Source organism: Gallus gallus, chromosome 5 (assembly GCF_016699485.2).
Source record: "Gallus gallus isolate bGalGal1 chromosome 5, bGalGal1.mat.broiler.GRCg7b, whole genome shotgun sequence".
Taxonomy (NCBI): domain Eukaryota; kingdom Metazoa; phylum Chordata; class Aves; order Galliformes; family Phasianidae; genus Gallus; species Gallus gallus.
The window spans coordinates 23,363,924-23,383,359 of NC_052536.1; the positions used below are offsets into that span (position 1 = coordinate 23,363,924).

Consider the following 19,436-nt stretch of genomic DNA (forward strand, 5'->3'; position numbering starts at 1 on the left):
AAAGCTTTAAAATACGGAACCGGACTGGCTCCTTTTGAACTAAGTAGAGATTTCAGTCTGGATCAAGAGTACGTGAAACCTTCTGCTTTATACTTCTCCACTTTCTTTTACATGCAAGTGGAGAACTGCTGTGGGTCTGGCCTTGGGAAGAGGAAAGAGCCTGGAGAGAGGATTCCGTATGATAATGTTAGGATGTGAAGCTCTGGGGTTGGTTTATCTGAAGGGCCGCATCTTTTGCAGGGTCGTAAAATCAGTGTCATAAAATCAGTGGCTGTAACAGGGCTTACTCAGTACTCAAGAAGAGCACAGGAGGTAAAGGGCTACCAGCGTTTTCATTGCAGAGATCCATCTACATTGGAGCTCGTACTCCCTGTGAAGTTTTAAGAAGTTTAAATTCTCATTGTATTTCCCAGCGGTAATAAAGTGGGATGAGATAGGTATCCAGGAGTTAGAATGTGTAACCACAGAGATTGTTACGCCTCTTCAGAAATTCTAAAATCTTTTTGGCATTAAAGAGCTGGATTTCTGTAAAAGCCCAGTTGAGGAAAGCTGCAAACGGAGAAAAAGTGAGGTATTGTGATATGGACATCGTTCACCTTGTTCTGCTGTTTTCTTATTCACTTTAATTAATTCAGAAGAAATTATGCTGGAAGTCACGTAAATGAAGATTCTATTCCCCAGTGCATGAAATGAAAGCACAAAAATTGTTCCAAGGTGTGGAGCTGCAGAATGTAGAATTTCTACTTTGTAGCATTTACTTCTGTAGAATACCTTATAAAAGACCGTACAGATTAATTTGTTAATGTTTGTGTGGTGTTTTGAAGTGTTAAATTGCCTTGTAAGCGATAGGGATATAATAGTGCTATAACCTACTTTGGTTGTCGTACGTGAGCAAGGGCAAGATCTGCTTTAATATCGTTGTTGTAGTGTAATGCCATGGTGACTGTTCAGTGGCTGGACACCACCTAGATGTGTGTAGGTGGGAGAACTGGCTGCTTAGAAGAGCCTACAAACGTAAGCGCCCATTTTGGACAAGGTCTCAGTGTTTAGTACTTCATATGTGAATCTGGAACAAACTTCCATGCTCTGGAGATGAATGCAGAAGGGAAGAAAATAGAGTCAGATCTGCTGAAGGTAATCTTCTCACTGACGTTTTCTTAATCTTATTTTAAAGTTTTGAGCTTCTTTGGGAGGGGCTTCAACAATTTAGAAAGCTACAGATTATGATATTTGCTAGTGGTTCTTTGTTTTTTATTTCATCATTTCCCTTTAGCGATTGTTTTCCTTTGCTTTTAGCAAAAACTATTAGAAGATGATGGAAATTTAATTACAGATTTTAATTATTTGGTAGTGAGAGGGTATTCTCATCATTTTGAGCGCTGGAAGGACAGAATCAGGAAGAAGAGTGGCATGAAATTAGGATAAATAATAGGTATGTAAAGGCTGTGCATAGAATGGTAAGTTGCACATCAATTTACGTTTTTCATTCAGGAAATATCAGTGCATTACAGACCACTAGTGGATATCACAATAAAAATGCCATGGAAAGTGATGTTTGGATTTTTTTTTATTAAAACTCTGGCTTGTTTACATGGTGCTGTATCTGACAGGCAAGCTAAGTATATTATACATGTGTCACAATATATACGGGGGAAAAAAAGGCTAGTTGCCACAAGCACCATTGTACTAAGCTCCATCTACTGGCCTTGTGTCATTGGTAGCTATTGAACATTCGCTTCCAATCAGCCGTGAGGGCGGCTTTCTGTACAACCACTGCACAAACTGAGCTCAGCTCATTTTACAAAAGGACAGCCACTTTTTTTTCTGGTTGTTGTTAGAAACAGCTGTCTTAATTTCAATTCAGGAGAAGAGCAGAACCAAAAAGGAAAAATATCGTCTGGGCAAATGCTGTCCTGCTTTTTAAAGCAGGATATGTAAAATGACAGAAGATAAAAAGTTAGATCAAAATTATTGAACAATGCCTTTCAATGTTTGTTTGCATGTTACTTGAAATGACGCTGAAATGCATAATTTTGATCTGCATGAATGCATTCAGTAGCAGTTAATTATAAGAGTTTACAAAACTTGCAGCGGAAGTCACATCTGCAAAATGGGCCAGAATATTACATGTTGTAGTCGTTTGTAGCTAATGTGTCTATCAATCTTAGAAAGAGTATGTGCATGGATATTGCTAATCATTCAGTACAATGCGCAGCATACTCAAACCCCTCCTTAGACTCGATTCTCATCGGTTAAAATGAATGTTTTTCTCTGTTCACTTGAGCTGGTACAGAATCAAACCTCTCAAGGAAAATTCTTGTATTTTCTGAATATCAATATGTGCTATCTCTAAGAAAAAGAATAATTGGACCCCAGGTCTCTCTTCATGTTTTAAATAGCAAGTTTACCTCTGTTGTCAGGGAAAATGAAGCAGTAGCCCTTGTAATGGAAGCTGGGCAGAGGAGGGAACCCAGGAAGATGCTGCAGCCCTAGGCAGGCTGGGCATAGAGAGCTGTGTGGACAGCTGGCTCGCCAAGACACTGGTTGGTAGGAAGATGGCAGGGCTCACAACTCTCCTCATCGCTGCACCAACCAAAGAATGTCACAAATAGTTTTGAATTAAGATTCACGTGTAAGGCATGCATAACTGCATAGCATGGTTCTTTTGTTAACATAAACATGCAGGCTCGTAGAGGAAGCAGGGGTAGTCTTGAGCTGTTTCGTTGGCCCCGCTCTCAATTTTCCCCTATTTGAAAGTGAAACTCAGCTGTGTTTGGAAAGATGTCAGGAAATGCAGAAAATTCTTGGAAGTGCTCTTTAGGCTGAATACCTGCTGCAGTTGGTGAGAAATTGTCTTAGAATATTGTGAATCGAAAACAAGGAAGTAGCTCAGGGATTTAATCCATAGAAAAAAATGGAGAAAGAAAAATCCTTGAAACACACCATTAACAATAGCCCTAGGAGCAGTTAAACCAGATAATTTATAAAATAACATCAATTGTTGGGTTTTTTTTTTTTGCCTACTTCTTTATTACGTCCTAGTTGTGTAAAGATAATTTTTACTCCTGATCAGCCTTATTGATTCGATTATATTACGTGTGTTGAGAACACAGGACTTGCTCTCCAAACAAAACCGCTTGCAACAGAGGTTTTTTCAGTTGTGGGAACAGTTGCTACTCTTGTTTTTTGTAGGTCTTGGTTCTCTGTAACATACATTTTATTTGTAGTCAGCTTGGCTTTGTCCATTTATTATATATGAGGAGCCATGGAATGAATATCCAAAATTAGGATTGGCTGACTTTGGTGAAGGTACAGACTTCAAAGTGCCTACTCACCTTCTGCAAACAGAGAACAGACTTTGTAGTCGTTTGGACCATTGTGTAAAATTTGTCTTCTTTAACTTCTAATTTTTAAAGATTGAAGCAGGCGGAGTGGTGTGATATGTGAAATTATAGCAAACCTCCAGAGTTTTTTTGGAGCAGAATATAGTGCAGACTGTTTGCAAAATTCTTCGGTCTTTTATGAGATGGATATAAATGCAGTTCTGTTTGTTCCTAAACATTGTTAAAACTGGTTAATTAAGGCTTAAGAACTGTGCTTTAAATTAGGATGTGAATGGTGAAGGCTGTCTGAGGTTTGATACTCAGCTAATGGAAAGCGGCAGATTTTTTTTAGCTCCTTCCATAACCTCTTGAATCTCCCCCTTCAGAAGCGACATTTTATTCTGCTTCTCCATATTACCTCCAGGTCCATTTTCCAGTATGAGGCAGTCTTTCATGAGATGTTTGTCAGATACCATGTCGTCGGTTTTAAAATGGTGAAAAATCACCCCTTTTGTAAAATCCTGATACCGCTGAAGCTGGTGTACACTTTGCATTTATTTCAGTGGGGCCAAAGTTTCTTCTCTTGCCATCTTTCTGTCCCAGATTCTTTGTTTTCTGTCTTTTTTGCTACTGACAATGCAGTCTGCTTTATTCAGGTGTGCAATTTTTAGATTTTTTTTAGTATGTTCATTCCATTGGTTGTAGTCATCTAGGTCAGTTACAAATCTGGTGCTTGCATTCTTAGCATCCTAAGACACGGGGTTTTTTTGTATCCCTACGGGCAAGCCTTGTTCCGTACCATGCCTTAACCACTGCAGGTTCTTCAGCTCTGTTCTAGACACGTCTATTATGACAGAAGGAATAGAGGCTTATTTCACTTCCTAACATGTAGCTGTTAAAATAATCCTTCCTGCTTGCTGATTTGTCACTCTTATTTTTGTATTCCCCCTACTGTTCACCATCCATATTTGCATCAGATTTGAGCTCCTTTCGGTACCGTCAGAGTTCCACATAATTCTGCCCTTCCTTACTTATGTTCCCTCACTGAGTTTCCTGTCTCTCCCCCACCCGCTCCACTTCTTTAATGTTCCCACACATCCATCTGTCACTTCTTGAGCAGTTGCTTCCGTGTCATCTTCCATGTTGCCATCTACACAGCGTTTGACCTCCCAGGACTTTTCTGTGGTGGTGCTTAACTTGTCCATATTGAAGTCTCATTTAAAAGAACGTTTCTTCACTGCTTTTATGGAGCCGAGTTGGGCCGTATTTTTAAAACATAATCTTTCCTGTTTATTATTCCTCTTTCTGTAACTCCTGTTGCTGTATCTATAAACTGTACGCTGCTCATATTACCAACTCCCTTTAAGTGCCTAGATTGATACCCTTTTGCAAAAATATCTAGAATAATTTAAGATGCTGCAGCTGCGGTTATGTGTTTTGCACCTCAGCTAATCAAATGCTTCAAATGTTTTACAAGCTGATGGTGACAAAACTTGGAGCAAAGCAGCCTCAAGTTTCCTCTGCAAAGGAGGACATAAAACTAAGAGGGGAGAACAATAACTTCTAAAATGGTCTTAGGCAGACTTGCAAGATGATATCTGCCGGCGCCCAAGCTACGTGGAAGCAGATAGTGTGTTTGTGTGCCAGTGCTATCCAATGGGTTTCAGCAGGGATAGCTTCAGGGCTTAAACTGCTCTTGCAACTGGTGAGTAACCTTTGCTGTATTAGGAAATGCCTGGGCAGTGGTAATCATTGCAGGCCAAAATTGACAAAACCAGAAGGATGAGTGAAAAGCTGTTTATGAGTTGTTTTTGTTGTTGGTTGGTTGGTTGGTTTTTACGTGTGTGTGGCACTTGTACTGACAGTGCAGTCAGTAAAATGTAGGCACCTCTTGAGAATTTTAGCTCAGCACGATCTTGCTAGCACTGTGCTAAAAGCACATGGTCAGATAGCCAGATCTTGGCTTCTTAATTTTTTTTTCCATCAGTACACTGTTTTGGCTGTAGGTGTAGTATCCTGTCTGGAAAAATCTGAAGCAAACAGATTGGGCTTGTATTGCTTTTAAAAGAAGGAAGACTTAAGATTAACCCTGATCAGTGGCAGTGTTCCGTGACTTGTTGTGTTTTACTGAGAGCCTCTGCTTCAGCTTCCTTGAGCTTGACACTGGGCACCAGTATGTGTGTTGTAGGTGTGAATATTTTAGAGGAAGCGTGCAGCAGGAAAGGTCATCTTTAATTGATCCCCCTGAAAATTCTCAAATACAGACTGTGTACTAAAATATGTGTGTATTGAAATGAGATGATGTGCCTTTGCTGGAAATAGCCTCTAAACCAAGTGGACTTGGAACTTTACGGCCAATGAGAACGTAGGAGAACCACGAATGCACTCCTAACTTCTTGGAGTGCTATACCCATTAACAGCCCTTCGAGAACACTTTCACTTGTGTACTTTGTCTTAAAAACACCGCTACGACTTGTAATGATCTTGTTGGTGTAATGGTATCTCAACACACCGTTCTGCTGACAGGATGAGATAAAACTAATGCTCACCTGACCCGGTGATTTTTCCATTCCAAGAAAAGATAAAGAAAGTAAAAGTGTTCAGGCAGGACCAGCATCAAGACTTAAAGTGTTGTAAATACAAAAGCAGAGGTCACTTACTATAATTTTAGTACTAAGAATTATACTCTGGGAGTCATCCTTTATAATAATCATTTCAGAATATTAATGACGACGAAGTATTTTTGTGGCGCTTCTATGAATAGCATGAGAAGTAAGGTGGTTTCGGTTGTAATTTTGAGCTTAGGACTGTATGTAGCTTAAAAATGAGCTGGCAGACTTCTGGGCACGCTTTTCATTACGTCGGTGTATGAGTAAGCACCTCAGTGAGCTGGATGGGCTGCACTGGGCCGTGTCTTGCTTGCTGGTGCTGCAAGCTCCGGTGCTCAGGTGCATGTGCGATTTCCCAGAGTCTGGTAGGACAGCCAGCTGAGCTGATTTTCTATAGACGGATTAATTATAAGACAAACCGTTTAATTTATAACAGGCATACAAGCGTGCAGGCCAGTTAGCCTGTACATGTATATAAATCAGGTAAACATCGCAGGCTAATACAGAATTGCGTGCGTTGTGACTAATCTTAAAAACAAACGTATTTGTGCTTGTGCCTGTCACACCTATTACAGAGCGTGGAGCAAACATGCGGAAATCGCCGTATCATGTTAGAAATCTAATAGGAAGGGAGGGGGAAAGCAGAGTGATGAGAGGCAGCTGCTGCCGCTGCCCAGATTGGCAGCCTATTTATAATCGGGCAGGCTGGAAGCTGGATTTCTGTGCTGGGCTGTGACACATCAGATACCAACGGTGATGCTTTGTACACAGACGCTGAGCGTTTCTGATTTAAAGCAATGCGAGTTTTTTCACATACAAAAAAGAAAATAAGTAAATGGACCAAACTGAATCTTCAGGTTTTTGAGTAGTTTTGAGCTGTGTAGTACTTTTGTATCAGGAAACTACACTCGGCGGTTCATTACAGAGTTTTCACACGAATCAAACATGGTAAGGTGGTAGGGCTTGCTTGCATGTGCTGAGTGCCATTTGTAATGATAGTATCACGTGAGATGGAACGTCGCACAAATGTGATGTAGGTAAATCTGCAGCAGTTACCAGCATGTTTTTTGTGGAGTCATTTTTTTTCTTTCTCTTTTTTTTTAATGGATATTTAAACACACACTATGGTGTTACCTTAAACTTCATTCCAACTTCTTAACCATTAGGGCAGTTCCATTGGTAAGTCACGGGTGAAAATATTAGGGCAGGCATTTGTTCCGTCTGTGGACATTTCTGGCTGGAAGTCCAAGTTGCACACAAGGGCACTGGGGCGCAGGTGACTGGGTTCTCCACTTGAACTCTGCTGCAGGACTTGCACCAACTGGTTTGTTTCCAGGTGAGGGTCAGCTCCCTGAAACCTCTCACCCTTCCAGGAACCCCCCACCGCTCCTTTATTCCATATGTCTGGCAGACTTTAGCATTCGTAAAGAAATCTTTAACTTTTGCATTAGCAATTGTTTTACAAGTGGGCTGGCATAGGACTGCATTTTTGACTTGACCTGCTGTTTGTCAAACTCCCGGCAAGGAAATAGGTAAAATATTTTTGTAAGTATTAAGATTATGTAGTTAGCTTTCCTTCTTTTTAACACGTGCCGTGAGATTGTAAGTGATGTCATACCTCAAACCTGGAGAAAAACTAGATTTTCTGTATGGTGAGAAAGAAGAGGGTAAACAAATTGGTAAGAGCCTTTTCTTTACATAAGTGTGTCTTACCTAAGTAAAAGTGAACATGAATTCTTCACCGAGGTGTCTTATGGTTGTAAGTTCTAGAAGTTATTTATTAAACAAAACTCATTTTTTCTCTGATTTTTTTTTAACTTCTCATTTTTGTAATGCTTCTTTTTGTCTTAGGTTTTTAAAAGGAGTGAGGACTTTGTTTTCTCCGTAGCGTTTATTCACTCCCTTTGTCTGAATCAATTATATAATCCTATTTTTTTTCCTCTCACATGAAAATCTTTCTAAGCCTTTGATTTATTTGTGTTGCCTGTTACTGAATTAATAATACCTTCGTTGTTTCTGGGGATAGACGTAGGGAAAATGCATATTCAGGCTCCTAGGCCCACTGCTAATTTATATAATGCCATACCGTTTGTGTATTACATCTTCTTTGATTTGCCTTTCTAAAAATGATTTTTTCACCTCGTGTAAATCTGAGCTTCTGAAAGAAACATCCAGGATTTTTATTTTCAGGTACATTTATTGATTGCTTTTGCTCTGTCATTGCTGACCGTGTTGTCTGTGGTAAGCATTCAAAGTGCCTGGTAGTGAAGTAAGGCTGGCTCAGCCGTATTGTCTGGGGTTGCTTTTTGTGTCTTTAAGGTGGTTACAGTGCTAACAGTTTAATCTGCCGATGAATATAAAACACCTATTTCTGTCAGTTGCTATAATACTTCATTTTAAAATTCCTCCATAATTACTGATATTTGATGTATTTTTCCCAGTGACTGTTTGTTTATCCTGTAATTTTATCTGATTCCAACATCATCTCCTTGGCATTCCGGTTATCATGCCGTTTTATATGAAAAGTAAAGTTGCAGGCATACGTTCGTCTCCTGTGATGAAGGCCCGCTACAAAGAAGTCCTTTTGTTTCCTCTGCGATTGAGTGACCTTCCTTGTCCGCCTGTCCTCCAGCAGCCGGGTGGCTTCCTGCGTTGCTGCGTCTCAGGGCTGCCTCGGTGCTGGTGTCAGAGCTCTGTTTGCTGTTCAGATTTCCTCTCGTGTCTCCTCATTTCCATCTTTCGTTTCACCTGTCATAATTGATACTTCCTGATAGCAGTTCGCTAGGGGTGAATTTCCATCTTTTGAAGGATACGTGTTTGCCGCTAACAACATCTTAAATCACACCATTAATGACACTGGGTTATTTCTCCCCTCTTTTTTTTTTTTTTTTTTTTCCTCCCCTATTCTGTGTGCTTTTTCAGGTTTCTTTTATGCTGTCTATGAGCCTCTTCCATTTGGTAAAAGGCTTTTTGGTAAGCACAGGGGTTTTAGTTTCCCTGCTTGATTTGTAAAGCCTTCCAACCCACGTCATTTCTCTGAAGTATTACATTAGCAGTGAGTGTTCAGAATTGCAGGTGTGCCTTTTCCCAAATGTTTTCCTGCTTTGTTCCTGGTTCCCGTGCCGCTCTGTGGGTTGTATTTGCACACATTGTGTGTGTGTGTGTGTGTGTGTGAGCCTGGTGAGATGTGCTGGCAGTTTGCAGGGGCTCCTGGGCCTAAGCGGGGGAACTGATGGAGCCTGTGAGCTGAGCCAGGGGTGTAGCTCCGGATTTTTGCTTCTCCTGCTAAGACTCAAGGTAGTGCAGTGCAGGCAGCTGTGGTAACGCTTTTAAGTGTTTGGCTGAGATTCAAAGGGAGCTCGTTCCATTAGAGCCTCCCCGGCACGGCTGTGTGAGCCAGCACCCCCATTCCGCGGCCTCCTCCAGTCAGGCTTCCTGCTCTGCCTCCTCCTTCGTGCTTCACTGATCACCACCCTGTGTCCTCTTTCTGCTACTGCAGGAGCTTTCTGGTTGGGTTTTGTGATGCTGGAATGGATCTCTTCCAGCCTAGGAACAAAGGCCGGACCAGCTCCGGATGCATACAAGTATTTTGCACTTGCACGTGCTCACACACGCCAAAGGCATGTTGAAATAGATTTCCTCTCACCACTCTGCAATTAGCACCTATGGTGAAGTGCTTCTTTTGTCAGTATTTTCACAAACATTTTCTTTAAGAGAGGGGGGGGGGGGGGGGGGAAGAGGTAAGTAGTCCATCTCAGCAAAAGTGCTGACCCAAAGCGATATCATGAGGCTTTGTTCCAAAAAGTCAAACGTGTCGGATGTCAGCTGAGAGAAATTCTGTTCACGGCTTAAGAATTATACTGAAAAAAAAAAAACATGCCATGCCCTCAGTAGACCTGAGGGCAAAGTAAGAGCAACAGTGCACTGCTTAGAAGTCGACTAGCCTGAACAGATATGACATAGCATAGATAGTCCCCCTTCCTGCCGTGAGTAACCAGACTACGCGATACCAGCAGCCTTCTGTATGACATAAGACATGTGTGGAGGTGTTCCTTCAGCGTGTGTTTGGAGCCACCTTTGTCCTGATCAGCTTGCAGTCAGAGCAAAAGCGTGCCTGGGTTAGCACCTGGCTGCCCAAATGCCACAGAAGTGGCGCTGACTGAGCATATCGTTCTTAGTCCTGCCTTGTACTGAATAAAGGCCTCAGAGTATTGGTGTGCCCAGGGCACTGACAGGTGCTCGGAGTTGAAAGCTGTGATTACAAAAAGGTCAGCTCACGTGCTAGGAGCTGCGACAGGAAAACTGAGAAACGACGACGGGCCAATGGTGCTGCAGAACTGGACACTTGTTTCATTGACTGTGGAAAATAATGTTACAAGTTGTTTTTTAAATAAAACACAATTAGAATGCTAGCCCAGACCGTCAAATGTCTAATGTTATAATCCCGAGGAAAACTGGTTTTCACAGGCACAGAGCTCCATCTGCTTTTATTGATTTTAGTGCCTTTAGAATTAGTCTTTTTTTTTTTTTTTTGCTTAGGACCTGACTTTGCATTTGGGAGATCTGCACTTGTTTGGGTTTTGATTTTTCTTTTTCTTTAAATTAGTCTCTCTGTTTCAGTTTTCCCATATGTGAAGTTAAAGAATAATGAATACTTTACTCCCTACCAACATTGCAAGGTTATTGTGAAGATTAATTATGCTTGTAAACATTATATAAAGGCCCAAATATTGCTAGCAGTGTTACTGTGTTTTATTAGGTATTTCCATGGTTCATCCTATAGGTAAATATAGGTATAATGTTCAGTGGCGAGTAGTCGGTAGTTTAAAAATGAAAAAAAAATATATTGTTAATTTTAATTCCCTCTTTTTTTTTTAAGAAGTACCTACTTAAAATTATTGCAAATCAATGTCATGCCCTGTTTCAATTTGAATAATTCTAATTTTAATAATGTTAAGCAACACGAGGTTGTTTCTGACATTTTAAAGGAGCTCAAATGAACAACCTCGTAGAAATCACTTAGTATGCCGCTGGAATTAGCGCATATGTGTTAAGTTGAATTATGATAGTAGCAGTCCCTTCTGCAGGTAAGGAGCGTATTTCCTCATTTATGCTTATTCAGTTAATTCAGTTGTTTAATTACTTCGTAAAGAGCTGAAAAACAGCAGAGAAACTGTTTTCTGTTGTGATCTGTAAGTAAAATGCGGCTGAGGAAGGACAACATCTACTTATTCTAAAATATTGAAGGGCACATTCGCTAAAAACAGTTCAGTTCTGTCTTATCAGGTGGCCCTTCTCTATTTAATTTGTCTGTTTTAAATGCAAATCATGCGTAGACACCCTTCCCCCTCAGATACACAGCACATTAAATATACTGATCTTTCCTTCATTAAAGGTACTGATTTTTCTTAAATTACGTACGCTATGTTCTGGAGCAGCGTGTCAGTTTATCCCAGCACATATCATTGTTAGGAGAGTAAAAGAATGAAATGGAGCAAAGTGAAATAATGATTTTTCTAACGTAGGAATTTATCTGTGAATAATTTGGATGAATGTATGCTGAGGTACTTAGGTATGTTTTTACTTCAAAATGATATTGATCAGAGCTACTTACTTGTAGAGACTGTTCTTTTACGTCGTTTCGTAGATTCACTGCCAGTGAGAGCAGCTGTTATTTTTTTTTCCTAAAAAGTTGAAAAGAAGTAAAAATTCACAAAAAAAAGATTAAACCGTGGCTGTTTAAATGAAGATTTTCCTGTTTGGTGATGTAAGTAACAAATAATTTGGAGGATTTTAAACAGAGCTCATTTCCCTGTGAACCCTGACAGATAAAATGTACCCTTAGATTTTAATGCATCTAACGCTCTTGATGATGTAGGGTGCCTACAGATCTTCGTGGTTGGAATCACAGAGTGCATCAGCAATGTGTTGAGTCGCCTTCTTTGTGTCTGTACACCCTGTTTTGTTTATAAGGTCACTAGTGGATGTTCGCTTTCTTATGTGAATACCTGGAGAGAGAGGTATGTTAGAAGCAAAGGTCAACAGCATCACACTTCTGCTGCAGCGTCGTAGGTAGCGGTTTCTTGCTACTATTCAGTTGGTTGTTAGATTCCCTCCTCTCCTTCCCCGCACCACGTGTGTTTTATTCAAGGCGCAGTTGAATCAGCAGGCTGAAGAAAAGAGTAGCCTTCAGAAAGGTTAAAGTCATCAGTGGCATAATGGTGTATAATAGCGGCGTGTAAGCACAGCCTTGCCATCAGCAGCCAGATGTGTAACTCCATATGTGAATTAAATTGACCTGATAGTTGGCGTTTTGTTGTTTGATTTTTCAAGAGGATAATTGTACAGCTCGTGATTTTTGTAGTGAACGAATCTGTCATTTCGGTACGTTTGGCAGGTTTTTGTGTGTGTGCCTTCTTTTTTTTAATGGATGGACTTTAATGAAGACACTTGTGGGGGCTTGATGTGAATTAGAATTTTGCATTTTAGTCACAACACGGTTTTGTCACACCTGTTTGTGTATGGTACCCTAATTAGCATTCAGTTGAGCTCATTTTGATGTAACTTGATTTTAAGCTGAAGTCCTGAGCTCATCAGAAAGAGCTGCTCATGGTAAATGAGAATGCTGACACTAGAAATGCTTTACAGCACTGTAGAAAACATGAGAAGTAGCTTTTCTTATTATAAACAGGAAGTTAAAGGAAAAGCCAGCTATTTAAAATGAGAAATTACATACCCCCTGACAGTATAATGTGTATCTCATAGTCTTCATTCCGTGCAAATGTATTATTTTTTAATCATTAAGGACATAGTTGCTACTTTGTGAAGAGCTTTGGGAGCTGGTACTTTAATACGCGTGGTGGTTGTACACAGGTGAAGCCTCAGGAACTGTCACAACACCCCTTGCTGACTTTCAAAACATCTTTATGCCCCTCTAGGAGCAAACTTTCAAATAGGAATTCCACGTTCTTCTGAAAGTCTGGGTTGGAACTACGCCGTACTCTCCCTGTGCTTGCGTAGCTTTAACTGAGCTGCTGTTACAGTGAAGGTGAGCTTTTGCTGCAGGTACAGGTGATACGTGCCAGTTTTGCTGATGTCACAAAAAGTCTTGTAACTTCTGCCAGTCACTTGTGCTGAGCTCCTTTACTGGAATCTGTCATCTGTGTGAGAAGCTGGCTTGGATTCCTGCAGGTTATTTGAGAAGGAGAAAAGGAAAGTGGTACATTATAATGCCATTTTGGACGATATCCTTCTGTGTTGCTTCCATGTTGCCTGCCCTAAGTTACACAGAGCATCTACATCCATGTGCAAGCCATTGCCATTGTTTGGGGAGCAGTAGTTTTCTCTGCTGCAACTGAAGTTGGTTGCTCCACTTTCCCCCTCTTTCCTTGGGTGACAGTGTCTCGAAGCATTCTTTCTTCTCCTTAAAAAAATGGGAAAAGTTTTGTCGAAGTAGGATATGGTTATACCCAAACAACAATCACCCTATTGTTTTTCTGAGGCAACAGAGAGTGGGAGATGGTTTTAAGAAGAAAGGCTGAGGCTTGTTTGAGCAGCTTTAAATGATGGAATGCTGCACATATTGCTACAAAGTCATCCTCTGCCTGTAGTTCACAGAGAGCGGGTGCTGTAGAGCAGAATTAGGGGGTTAGGATGTTAGAGAAGAACCCAGTTCTGCTTGGTACAGTCTGTACACTGTTCTTTCTTTTTTTTTTCCATTACTTTGTATACAGTGTTTCAGGAGGAAAGTAAAACAAACATGCCAGAAATATTTGATACAGAAGTTAATAAACGAATCCAAACAAGAACTAGGAATAATATTGACTTAATCAGTTCTTCTAACGAAGCAGCCAGAACCTGTAGCTGACATCTATCTCCTGCAGGCAGAGGCTCAGGGTGCAGCCCTCCCGTGAAGCCAAACTCCAGGTGTGCAGCTGCCTGACACCGGGGTGTCAGCGTGTCCTGGGGTGTCGGGTGGGCTCTGCTGCTCCTGGGGAGAAGATGTGGTGGTGGCCAAACGATGCCAGGAGGAGGAATGTGGCTGTTTGTGTGAGGGGGAGTGGAGGCAACCTGTATGGTAGTGCTTTGTGTGTAGGAAATCTGCTGGCAGCATCAGCCAAGTTGGAATAAGCAGCTGCTGGTGCAGGGACCAGAGTTGTCTCTCATGGGAACTGCCTCCTCTTCCAGCTGCCTCTTGCTTTCTCACTCCATCCTGATACAGCTTGGCTTCTTCTCTGTGTTGCTGCTAAGAAGGGAAGATACAAAGTGTCTCTGGCCCAGCTTCGCATATAACCAGGCCTTGGGAAAAGGAGATGTACTTTTGTATTATCTCCAGCTGAGAGGGGAAATGGATGTCATCTGTCACTTTTTGGGCAAGTACTCCAACTACAAGGACATGTGCAGCCGAGCACTGCTGCCGTAATGTGGGTAGATGCCTAAGCCTGCAAAACAAATGGGATTTCAGGCATTCTTCCTCATAAGAGCTTTCTTAGGCGTAATTGGTCTGTCCCTTTACTCTAGGGGATGTAAATCTCCATCACGTTAGCTCTCGCTAGGCTCTGCATAAGGAATGGAGGTATCCCGGTGTGGTCGCTGGGCCAGGATGAGGTGTTTGGGGGCTGTGGAGATGTCAGACATAGCCAACCTGCTAGGTATCTGATGCTTATATATGGTGATTTCACCTGCGAGATGTTATTTGCTTTTCTTTGTGTTTTATTAGCGCAGAGGAATCTAAAGAAGCACAAAGAGGGAGATGGAGTAGGTAAAGTGCCATTGCTTGTCAGCTTCTCGTAGGTGTAAAAAGTGACAGCTGAAATCCTTTTTTGTGTGGTGTCATTCCTACGGAGTAGGAATCGAGGGAAGTGAATTTACAAGAAGTCACTTCCTCTTCAAATTAAACGCTTTCTTTTATGTGATGGTCGTCGTTAGCGGATTGCTACTGTTTAATTTCCTTTAAAGTTATTAGTCACCGGGAAGATTTCAGGTGAAGTTAACACTAATGAAGAATTTTTTAAAGTTTAATTATTAATAACGCCTCAGACAGCCAGTAATGCACTGGAACAAAACCAACGGCTTCCTGAAACAAGATGGGACGTGGTTCCTCAATCAGTGATTTCTGACAGTACCCAGGAAAACAGTTCAGCAGAACATTATGTGTGACATCCGGCTCTCCCGTTCTGAAAGCACTGCTCTCGCTGATTCCCTGTGCTTTCTTTAGAAAAAAAAGTGCTTTTAAGCAGGGAGATGTCCTTGACTGAAGATGAGACAGAAAAGTTGTTACATTTCCGTTTGATTCCACGTGCTCTGGTACATCTTCCTTTAATTACTACGGTATTATTTTTAGTGAAGTTCCTCCTCGCACTTTCCTTATTTAAATTTCCTCTTCACGTGACTCTAATTTTATCGAGGTGTTTTAGTAGTGCATTCCTCCTCGAGCGTTCAAAGCCAAACTGGCGAATGCAAAAAGGCTGACAAGATTATTAAACTTTGTGTTCTCTGATTTCAGCGTAGCTCAGCTCCTCCAGCCTGCAGAGGCATACTTTTGCTTATCAGTGTGAACGGTCAGAACGCCTGGTTAAAATGAAGTCCCGGAGCATTTCTCAAAGAGAGGGGGTGCGTTTCACTGCTCTTTTGTAACGTTTGGGGGCCACGGATTCATCTCAGAGCGGGGAAGTTAAGAAAAATCAATGTGTGTTCCATACAGGGGGCATTCCTGCTGACCCAGCAGCCCCTCGGCTTCTGCTCCCGGAGAGCTGCGGGCACAGCGTGGGGCAATGTCAGCCTCCGCACCGCGCAGCATACGGTGTGTGGGACACGATCACAACACGTGGGAAGGGACTGCAATATCCAGCACCTGTCTTCTGCTGTCTGGCCTTAATCGGTTATGCTATATATTTCTTTCAGTGATGCTTTTTGGAAGAATGTATTCGGATGAATTAAGTCAGGTATTTATGAAAGAACAGGAGGGGAAAAAAAAGATTCTGCTGTTGGCTACTGTGTTAAAAGCGTTGCTTTCAGTCATAATGCCAGGGGACTGCAAGGGTTTGAAGCAAGGAGCTCAGTGCTCAGCGCAGCCTTCTCTTGACTGAGTTAATGGGATAGTGGGAGAAGTGACAGAAGCAATCGGTGGGTATTTTCCCCCAAAACGTGGCTATTTTTAAAGGAATGTTTGAATGTCCTTTGGGTTTCCTGGGATCACGTCCCGTTTGCAGGGCCTCGCATCCAACACGCGGATTTGTCACGTTGTCTGAAGGGACGGAATGGGCAGCTCTTCTTTTCTGTTGTACTCGGACCGTGTTTCGTGTCTGCCTGTTTCAGAAATGCCCCTGTGCGATCTGCTTTATCACCCTTACGTTGTTGAGTTAGAAGCGAGCAAAGCCACGACGAGCAGCAGCGGAGCAGTGCCGGGCCCGGGCGGGCTCCGCTAGGTGGCGGCCGCTCGCCAAGCCTCCCGTTTGCACAGCAGCCTGCAGTGGTGCAGGGGGGAAAAGCACGGGAGCAGAGGAGCTAGGCGAGAGTTTGCTACTACGGCTGGGTTTTGAGCGAATCCGGCAGCGGTACTCAGCTGTCTGAACAGAAGGGTTTGCTCGCTGCACGTTGCCAAAACTTCACATAATGTGAGCTTCGATTTGAGGCCTCTGAAACGTTTTGAGTCCAAAAGATATTTTGCAGAGGCAGTCACTTAAATGTTTGGATATGGGAAAAGTCTGCTTTTAACTACTTTTGGTTTTATAAACGTGAATGCCTTTGCTTTCTCTGCTTTCATAAGCAGTCCGTTAGCAGTGAGAAAGTTCTGTTTTTCATCAGCTTCGCCCTATTCGGCAAACTGATGCATTTGATGTGTTTTTTACTGGGCGTTGATTTAGCAGAGATCCTCTCATTTACTTTATTGTTTGTGCATCTTCAGGGCAGATAGAACCGACTCACTTTTCAGGACTGATAGGATTCTTCTTTAGTTTCTCGTGCAGCTGATTTTTGTTGTATTTCAGTGCAGTCATGAAGTCAGGAAAAGCTGTGAGTACAGTGATCCTTGTAGGTCATTTTCCTTCTTACAGTCTTTAACAATAAAGGAGAGATTACCTGCCGTCTTGAAAGCTTTTGCCCCTGGAAGTGTCAATGGTCAATGGCCAAATAGGAGGGATGCGTAAATACCCAAGCAGATCTGTCGCAAATCATTTCACCGTGACCAAGTTTGTAAGTAGTGGTGATATCTGTGATTCAGAGAAATGACATCCAATCGGGAACGCAAGCCTTTTATAGCTGCAAAACAGAAACAGCAGTCTCCAAGATAAAACTGGGCTGAGAATAGTCTCTCTGAGTTTTAATTGAAAAGAGAGGAAAGGGTGGGTGGTGGTTGTGAGCGGAGCGAATGTCAGCGAGGGGAGAGGTGCTGCTTTGTATCGCCTGTGTTAGCATCGGGTACACGTCTGTAACAGATTGCTGCTGTCAGCGGCAGCGTGGAAGATGGGCGTAGCTGCTGTTTTAATGATGGACAAATGAAGTTATCGTATCCAGCAGTGGTATATACATCCAACCAATGGGACAGAAAAAGAGGGGTCTGTAGGGCTGAGAAAGGTGCGATGTTCTGTCAAGGCAGTCACCCGGGGGTTTCTAATTCTGACTTTGCAAAAAAGTAGCCTGAAGCCTGCCTGGGATTCGTGAAGATGGGGCACATGCCGAGAATCACTGATTCAGCCATATATCTGACAGTTTCTGTTGACTGTATGTGGAGGCAAGCGATGATTTATTTTTAAATGGCAGTATTGGAGGAGTCTAATAACGAGGTAGGTAAATGGCTTTTGTGAAAATACCTGTGCTGTGGTCAGCTCAGGTACTGAAAGACTGCAGGTACGTTCCCTCCTACCTCTAAAATAGCACCGCACCATGAACTTAGTGTTGATGGTATTCAGAGCTTCGTTTCAAGTGCACAAAATATTGCACGTGGGATGTATGCCCTAAGCACTTTCTTCATTTCATATACTTGAATTTCACTAAATTTGGCAGTAGTGAAGAGCACAAAGTTTCACCAGTTATAACTCCACATTAATACAGATTTTTTTTATTGCTGAATTTCTGTAAAACTTCTGTGTTTATCCATGTTCTTTTCAGTTTTTATTACGAGCAATTTCCTTGCAGGGGTCAGCAATCAGTTGCATTGTTGTAGCTGCCTGTAACTGACAGCTGAGAGACCCCGTGGAATAGCGGGTACCTTGCAATTTGCAAGCACAGCTTCCATGTCGGATCACTGCAGGGTGAAAGCTTGTGCTTTGCAATGTCTGGGGTATGCAATTGGCAATAGAGTCTGGGAGAGCAACCCACTGGCCTGGATGTCTGTCCCGGTCTCTTGATACTTATACCAAATTACGTCGACAGTAGCTTTAACCCTGTGACACCAAGCACTGCTTTTGCTGCTGTAGTCCCATCCCTTGCAGTAAAGCTCAGCTCCTCCTTGCTTTTATTCCCCGTTCATTCTGTTCTTCCCATTAAACTGTTGCAGTTCAAGGAGGCATTTGCATGTTGGAAATCTTTTTCATTGTGCCATCCCTTGTCTTTATGTGATAAGCACAAGGAGCAGTTGCAGGATGTGACCGCACAGTCTCTGCTGTGTAGTTCAAGCTTAAAGGAAGTTATGCCCAGCTGTATCTCTTACCCCCCTCCATGCTGATTAGTTACTTCCAGTTAATGCCCACTAGCTGAGCAGAGTTGCCAAATCTTTTAATTTTTGTTATGGATACGTAATGTTGGTCCTCCACTCCTCAGCTGCACTGAACCACCTCAGTGCTTCTGCTCCCAATTCTGCAGGAGCTCCAGGCCCTTCAGTGCCTGATATTCTCTCACCAAGGTGCTGGTGAGAGATGCTGGCTCTGATGCTGGGTATGGCAAGAGGCTCAGTTGCCTAAATAGAGGCACAGTGCCCAGGTACAGTGCTGGTTGCTCTCCCCAGAGTACTGGCTGTTCTAGGTGATCAGCCTATGGTTTAGAGCAGGCTGACCAGCCCTGTGTGAAAAGTGCTGGTTAGTGGTGCTGAAAAGGGCAGTGATTTGTGAAGAGCAAGTGCCTGCAGTTTTCAGTAAAGCTTTTAAAGCTCCCTGTTCCAATTTGAGATGTTCCAGTCCCTCTAATTTTGGATTATTTTGACTAGGTACAGCTGCTAAGCCTTTCTGTCCTCGTCTGCCTCTCCCCTCCCCAAAGAACATAAGCCTCTAAAAGTCCACGGTGAGCCGTCTTACTGTGAGCCTTGCACCTATCACATATTTAATGAAGGCTATTAGCTGCCTTGTGGTTAGGTTGAAAGAAAGAAAGAAACTTGAAAGAGGACAGTGACTAATATGTAGCTTGTGTCAGAAGATTAAAATACACGCATTTTCAAAATAGCAAGCCTTGAAATACATATTTAAGAAATCCTTTAGCTTGGTTCGTTACAGGAGGCCACATCTATGTATGTCATACCCAAAAAGCTTACCAATAGCTTATACAGGTTATTTCTCCAGAAAGCATTTTACTC

General features: G+C 42.3%; 1 protein-coding gene across 20 annotated transcripts in view; it reads left to right on the forward strand.

The window, feature by feature from the left end:
- Positions 1–19,436, forward strand: part of PHF21A (PHD finger protein 21A) — a 146,405-nt gene that overhangs the window by 81,227 nt on the left and 45,742 nt on the right. For 2 of the 20 annotated variants that reach the window (XM_046941701.1, XM_040700942.2), the window contains exon 1: positions 7,411–7,611. The exons of the other annotated variants lie outside the window; for them this stretch is intronic. In XM_046941701.1, the coding sequence (XP_046797657.1) occupies positions 7,582–7,611 (30 nt within the window). In that variant the 5' untranslated portion in view covers positions 7,411–7,581. Of the gene's footprint in view, positions 1–7,410; positions 7,612–19,436 lie in introns of those variants that run through there. 20 annotated transcript variants of the gene reach the window in all.